Genomic DNA, 7,075 nt, shown 5'->3' on the forward strand with positions numbered 1-7,075 from the left:
CACAGAGGCTGAGTTCACTGCAGTTGAAGATGATGTAAAGTGAGACACAAGTGGAAGAAGTGAGAGCTGAGGGCCTGCATGCAGCTGCTGGACAGTGTGAGGTGACTTCTCTGTAAACAGGGATGTGGGGAGTTGCTCGGTGGGTCACTAGAGGGCGCTGTCTCGGTGTCACTGTTGAGAAATTCCTTTATTATTGAGACAGAATCAACGACTTGTTTTTGTTTGATCGCGTTTCTGTAGCTTTCTCTCTCAGTGTGTGTGTGTGCATTCCTCACATATTCTGAATTCAGAATTATGATTTTAATTATAATTACAGAAATGTTTGTCTTTGTTCAACTCTTTGATTCATTAACTTACACATGTTGGCATGTGTAGATATATTTATTTTAGTATTTATTTTCAGGCATGTTGATTTTTTGAATCGTTAACTTACTTACTTGTGTGTGTGTGTGTGTGTGTGTGTGTGTGTGTGTGTGTGTGTCTCCCACCAATTAATCACGGTCGTTGGCACCTTTTTTCCTCACTTCATAAATTGCCTTTAAATATAATTAGAGTCTCAGTCTAATTTAAACATTTTCATATTTTTTTTAAAGGTAAAATTAGAGTTAAATTAAATCAGATAATAAATATATTTTGGTTGCTTCCAATACAATCTATCATATTGATGGGTTTATGATTATCGTGTGAGTCAGTGAATAATTCAATGATCATTTAAAGGTTATAAAAATTTAAACAGAAACCTCTAAAATATAGAAAAGGACTATATATGTTTATATTTTTATTTTCAACAAAATAGAAGAAAAGATTTTATTCTAACTTGTTTTCTTAACTCCAGACGTGTACATATAATGATTAGAAAATACATAGTTTAACTTTATTTTTAAATTTATATTCAGATACAGGCAGTTTTGACAGTCGGTAGTTTTATTGGAGCCAGGGGCTGAAAACCTGGACGAGGAGGAGGCGTCGGGCTCCAATTATAGGAAACAAGGTGCACATGTGATGTTTTTTTTGTGTGTGTGTCGCAGGTGGGGGGGAAGGTCTCCGCGTTTCTCAGTGTGACTGTGTGTGTGTGAGCAGACGTTACAGGACGATCTGAGAAACGCTGTGTTCGGACGAGCTGGTGACTTGAAGCCGAAGCTAAAAGTTTGGAGAGGGAACCTTGTGCGTAAAAGTAGAATTCAGGATTAATTTCTTATTTTTTTTGTTGCTTTTCTGTTTGGTCATTGGGGTAAAAATGTAAAAGAAAAACCTTATTATAAATATTTTATGTTTCACTTAAATTCTAGAACATATCGAATATAATTTACACTTGAATTTTGATGCTAAACGATATGATTTGGAGAGGTTGTGCGTGGAGACGTGTCTAGGCCTGTTTTGTAATTCTTTTAAAAATTAAAAACAGGCCTAAACGAATCAATACATATATCGATAGTCATCATCAGAGTTTCTCTATATCTACCAGACACTTTCTAATTGAATTAAACAGCAATGGTGCTCCTGCATGCTCCTCCAAAAAGCTCCTCCCCTCGGTAGTGTGTGTGTGGAGAAGTGCGTCTTATAAGAGCCGCTCGACATCCCACGTCCAGCCCATAATCTGATCTGAAAATCCGTAGGTGAGGAGAAGGTTGAACCTCCTTCCATCATTCGTTCAGGGAGGGAGGCGTGTAGACACAGAGAGAACCAGGGCGCACGGTGGTTGTGTCGCCTCCACGGCCGAGATTCTTCACCCTCTTGGAGCCTTTTCTGTTTTTTGAACAACTCTTTTGCTTATTTATTCGCAACGATGCAGTTAGAGAACATCCTTCCCAGCGCGAGCATCAATTTACCCAAAACCTTTTACAACCTCTCCTCGTCGGACAGTGTCAACAACAGCCCGAGGCCGTCGTCCCAGCTCGAGTATCAGGAGGTCGACCGGACGGAGTCGGAGTCCGGCAGCGCGCCCAAGAAATATCTGAGCGGGGTGGGGAACGGGATGCTGGGCGAGGCGGGGGACACTTTCACTAAATCCGGGCCCGATGGGAGGAAAGGCTCCCCGGTGCTCGAGGACGAGCTGACGAGCGCTCGGCGGTACAACATAGACGAACTTGGCTCTGACAGATACTTCATCTCGTCGTCCCAGGCGAGTACCGACATGGCAAGCCCCTGTTCCCTCTTTCCCTATGCAGGACAGACCGGCTCGGTGTACACGGGGTCCAGCAGCTCCCGGTACCCGGCGTCGCTTCACTACGGATCCGTCCTGCCGCCCACGGGCTTCTCCTCCTCGTCCGTGTGCACCGGCCGGAGCCAGTTTAGCACCGGAGGGTACCAGTTCAGCCAGGGTCCGGGCTGTTTGTACCCCTCCTATCCCGGGACGGGGACGGGCATCGGCTCCATGTCGCTGCCGGGGTCTGCCGCCGGAGCCAGGGCGCAGGTGTATCTGTGCAACCGGCCTCTGTGGCTGAAATTCCACCGGCACCAGACCGAGATGATCATCACCAAGCAGGGCAGGTAAGCAGATGCGCTGCCGGAGGATTTAAAGGCCTAATTTAAATGAATAAACCGGGCATGAAAATGGAATTATGTATCTCCATTTAGCACATTTATTTTTGAATGCCTTAAGACGCAGCAGTCATTTGTATTTTCACCTTTTACGCACGCGTAAAAGTTACATACACGGTCGATATCTTCCAGTGACGCATTTATTATGCGTTTTCTGTGCTTTGAATTTAAAGTTTTCGTTTCTGGTAAATTGTAAATGCGCATTTAAGCAACGATTTGGTCATTGCACCGATACAATTTTATTTTATTTCACATTTTAACATTCGTAAAACATTCTGCCAAATAGAATAATCTCCATCGTCCCTGCTTAGTATGAGCACAGCTGTTAATTATTCCTTTCTTCTTCTTCTTCTTCCAGACGGATGTTTCCATTCCTGAGTTTCAACATCACCGGACTCAACCTCACGGCACATTACAACGTCTTTGTAGAAGTCATACTGGCCGATCCGAACCACTGGCGCTTTCAGGGAGGAAAGTGGGTCACCTGTGGGAAAGCGGACAACAACATGCAAGGTGAGTTAGAGCATTTCAATCAAGTACTTAACAATGGAAAAGTTGTATATAATGTTTACAAAAATATTTTGTAAACATTAAAATCTGGGTGTAACATTTTGTGGTGGCTTTAATTCTTTAAAAAATAAATGCATTTTCTCAGTTCTTTTAAAATCTTATATACGTTTTGACAGGTTGGAATTTTTAGTGTTTTATTAAAAAAAATAGAATTTAATTTGAAGTGTCATACAATTAAAATGAACCAGCTAAAGTGTGACATTGTTTTTAAATGATTGCTTTCATCATGAGTTATAATTCTAAATAAATCAATAAGTGATTCATTCTTTAAAACTGTTTTAGTCTTGATAGAAAATTATAAGGGGAATTCTTTACAAATATTTAATAATTTCTATTTTATATCAGTGGGAAAGAATGTTTTTTTTAATCAGTAACATCTAATATCTATATTTAAATAATAGGAATGTGTTTTATTTTATTTTCATCTAATACACTTTTTTCAAAACCAAGCTGTTTGATGGTAAATTGTGCAAGAGAATGAGCTGCACTTAAAAATAATTATGTCAAAAAGCAGAGTGGGTTTTATTGCATCTTTAGACAGATGCTGGTTTTCTGTTTGTCACTTCACTAACTATCTATTTACATTTTCCAGGAAACAAGATGTATGTTCATCCTGAATCTCCAAACACTGGTGCTCACTGGATGAGGCAAGAAATCTCGTTTGGCAAGTTGAAGCTGACCAACAATAAAGGGGCCAACAACAACAACACACAGGTTAGATATTGATCTCTCACCTGCTTTAAGTTCAATGTTTTCCAAATTATTCTCAACGATTGTTTTATTCATTTATTTAGTTCATATTTAAGAAAAACAATTTTGATGCAACGACACTAAAAGAACGACGGCCATCTTCTCAACAAGATATGCATCTGACGGGTTCACATGTTTCCCCTTTTTGCAGATGATAGTCTTGCAGTCGCTTCATAAATACCAGCCGCGACTGCACATTGTGGAGGTGACGGAGGACGGAGTGGAGGACATGAGCAACGAGGCCAGGACTCAAACCTTCACCTTCCCAGAGAACCAGTTTATAGCCGTCACTGCTTACCAGAACACAGACGTAAGATTCAGCATTTGGATAAAGAATTCAATAGAAAATAGGTTTTGATATTTAGATTCAACTAAATGAAATGTCTTGAATTTGTCATGTGTAGATTATTATTATTATTATTATATACAATAATCTAATAGGATTATAATGTGTTTTTCTCTTCTTCTGCTTGTTTGTTTCAGATCACACAGCTGAAGATAGATCACAACCCATTTGCAAAAGGCTTCCGGGACAATTATGACTCGTACGTACACTTCAATCACTTCTTCTTCTTTTTTTTAAATCTATGTCTGAGATGCTGAATTTCCTTTTTTCAATATTTCTTTCTTATGCATGGTATTCTTTCTGTTGGACAGGATGTACACAGCCCCAGAGAGTGACAGGTTGACTCCATCCCCTACAGATTCCCCTCGCTCCACCCAGATTGTGCCTGGGGCCCGCTACGCCATGCAGCCTTTCTTTCAGGACCAGTTTGTCAACAACCTGCCTCAGAACCGTTTCTACACTGGTGAACGGGCCGTTCCCCAAACCAACAGCCTTCTCTCCCCACAGAGTGAGGACGTCAGCGCCGCCGCCTCTGCCCAGCGCTGGTTCGTCCCACCAGTTCAGCAGCCGGGCTCCAACAAGCTGGACCTGTCCTATGACAATGACTATTCCACCAGTAGCCTCCTCTCCTATGGCATAAAGCCCCTGTCCCTTCAGACCTCCCATGCCCTCAGTTACTACCCAGACTCGGCCTTCGCCTCCATGGCTGCTGGTTGGGGAACCAGAAGCACTTACCAGCGCAAGATGACCACGGGCCTGCCCTGGTCCCCTCGTCCGAGCCCCCCGGCCTTCCCCGAGGACCAGCTGGGGGCCACTAAAGACAAGCTGCCGGACGAGAGCGCACCCCCGGCCTCAACCTGGATCGAGACGTCCCACTCACTGAAATCTGTGGACTCTACTGATTCTGGTGTGTACTCCATGGTGTGCAAGAGGCGCAGGATGTCTCCTGGGGGCTCAAGCACAGAGAACTCCCCCACCATCAAGTGTGAGGACTTGACCACGGAGGAGTACAACAAGGACAACCCAAAAGGCATGGGTTATTATGCATTCTACACAAGCCCCTGAGACTATTTATTAAAACTATATAAAATTCTTTTTGCTTATTGAGTGCTCTCCATTCCTTGATAATGTCTTTTTTCTCTTTTCTCTAAAGGTGCCAAAGCTTAGTGTTCCCCCCCAAGCAAGCTGCACATGGTTATTTTCCCAGGCCAGCCCCTCTCACATACCTGAACATGCATAGTGATTGTTGTTTTTGAAAAAAGCATGTCCCTTCTTATTCATTTATTTTTTACAAATATCTTTTTTTTCACAAATGTGATACATTTTTCCCCCCCTTGCGTATTTAAGTCATTTTCGTTGTACAGTATTCGTGCACTTTAGAATGTGATGTATCTTGTACAAAGTGTCTTCATGGAGGTGTTATTAAATGGATAATAAAACAGCTTTTCATAAAGCATTGTCCAAATGTCTTTCTCTGTATGTTTTATTCACAAAGGGAAGTGGCCGAGAGTTTGCAGCTGTAAATAAAAAAATCTAAAGCATTTTTTTAAACGTGCGCTAGTTGCAGTAGGAAGCGGAACATTAGGCTGTGACACGTTTAAATGGAAATTGTGCATGTCTTGTTAAGCAGTGAATGTACCCGAGTCGTGTTGACCTGTAAAGCTACTGTATTTTATGGCTTGTTAAGGAGGCCAGGAATTTGGGCCTCTGGACCGGAAGCCCCTAAGTGGTTGCTGCCATCAAGCTGACACTGCAATGAGCAGAATAAAATGTAAAACCATGCAACTGAAACCTGTCTTCAGAAAGGGAGGGGGCACAAGTAAAGAGCCAGTTTGATATTTTAACTTGGTTTAACGAGATGAGGGAAGTAATCAATATTTCTCCAAGTGAGCCATGTGACTTTATGAGGCCATTACATTACAAATTAACATTTCATAAGCTTTGGCTGCTTTAAATCTATTTCCCTCTACAAATAAAGTATATTTGGTGCCATTTCTTGAAAGATTTCCAAATACAAACAAGCATGTGCATTGTAAATACCAGAAAGTGATAAAGACATGCAGTGAACGTGCGTTTCTGTAGCTTTTATTTCTGGCTCGTGGACAGAAATTCTCATAACCCCGTGCGTTTAAAAGAGCTGAGCAATCCGTCAAGCCACAAACAAGTGTTACGAGGTATAACACCAATTCAAGTGAGCGAAGTGCGATTTAAACACGAGATGTGCCGGTCTTGCTCGACTCACCACATAGGCCCATTAGGTGACAACCACACAAAAGAACCAAGCTACTATTGCTCCTGTTGTTGCCATGGCGTTTTCACACATTTTCCAATTTACCTAAGTAATCTAACTACACGTGAGGCTTGTGTACTGAGAAAATGCCAAAGCAGGGTAAACAGAAAGTGGTCCGTCATCCGTCCAACTAAGGCCGATGCACAGCTCAACACGTCTATTTATACGGCCGATCTACGGCCTCCGCGAACGTGGATTAGTGAAGATGAAATCCACAAAAAGAGAAGTCATACGATTCACACAGAGACTCGACTTGGCTCGTGTTCTCAGCACCTGTTTTTCCTGCGTGAAAATACTTCAAATCCCCCCCCCTGTAAGCACCCCAATTTGAATTGATTTACATACTCAAATTCTAATTAATTCTGTTGTCAGACTCCTTGACAAAGTGAGGAGTCTGACTAACTCCAATTAACACCTCCTAACAAGGTAGAGTGCTTGATTGCCCCGGCCTCTCAGGAAGGCTGTAAGAAAAAAAGGCTCTTCAGGGGATTCGAGCTGGGAGAATAAAAATGTTTGCACTTGCGCGTGTCAGCGAATTGTTATTTCAGGGCCTGTGATGATGTTTTCATCCTCGTCTG

General features: G+C 42.2%; 1 protein-coding gene across 2 annotated transcripts; it reads left to right on the forward strand.

Annotated features, from left to right (window-relative positions):
- The first annotated feature begins 955 nt into the window (after window positions 1–955).
- On the forward strand, window positions 956–5,676 carry eomesa (eomesodermin homolog a). Of its 2 annotated transcripts, XM_034600408.1 has the most exons (7): window positions 956–2,490; window positions 2,900–3,054; window positions 3,704–3,825; window positions 4,013–4,171; window positions 4,345–4,406; window positions 4,519–5,237; window positions 5,361–5,676. In XM_034600408.1, exons 1-7 carry the CDS (start codon window positions 1,787–1,789, stop codon window positions 5,372–5,374), a joined length of 1,935 nt encoding a protein of 644 aa, XP_034456299.1. In that variant the 5' UTR covers window positions 956–1,786; the 3' UTR covers window positions 5,375–5,676. The 2 variants fall into 2 exon arrangements, with proteins under 2 accessions (XP_034456299.1, XP_034456298.1); XM_034600407.1 differs by having other exon boundaries at window positions 4,519–5,676.
- Window positions 5,677–7,075: the final 1,399 nt, after the last annotated feature.

The sequence above is a fragment of the Hippoglossus hippoglossus genome, chromosome 11, assembly GCF_009819705.1.
Source record: "Hippoglossus hippoglossus isolate fHipHip1 chromosome 11, fHipHip1.pri, whole genome shotgun sequence".
NCBI lineage: Eukaryota > Metazoa > Chordata > Actinopteri > Pleuronectiformes > Pleuronectidae > Hippoglossus > Hippoglossus hippoglossus.

Coding starts and splice junctions, on each gene's coding strand:
- eomesa (XM_034600407.1), top strand. CDS start 1,787: ATGCAGTTAGAGAACATCCTTCCCAGCGCGAGCATCAATTTACCCAAA. Junction 2,491..2,899: donor ATCATCACCAAGCAGGGCAG/GTAAGCAGATGC, acceptor TTCTTCTTCCAG/ACGGATGTTTCCATTCCTGA. Junction 4,407..4,518: donor TTCCGGGACAATTATGACTC/GTACGTACACTT, acceptor TCTGTTGGACAG/GATGTACACAGCCCCAGAGA.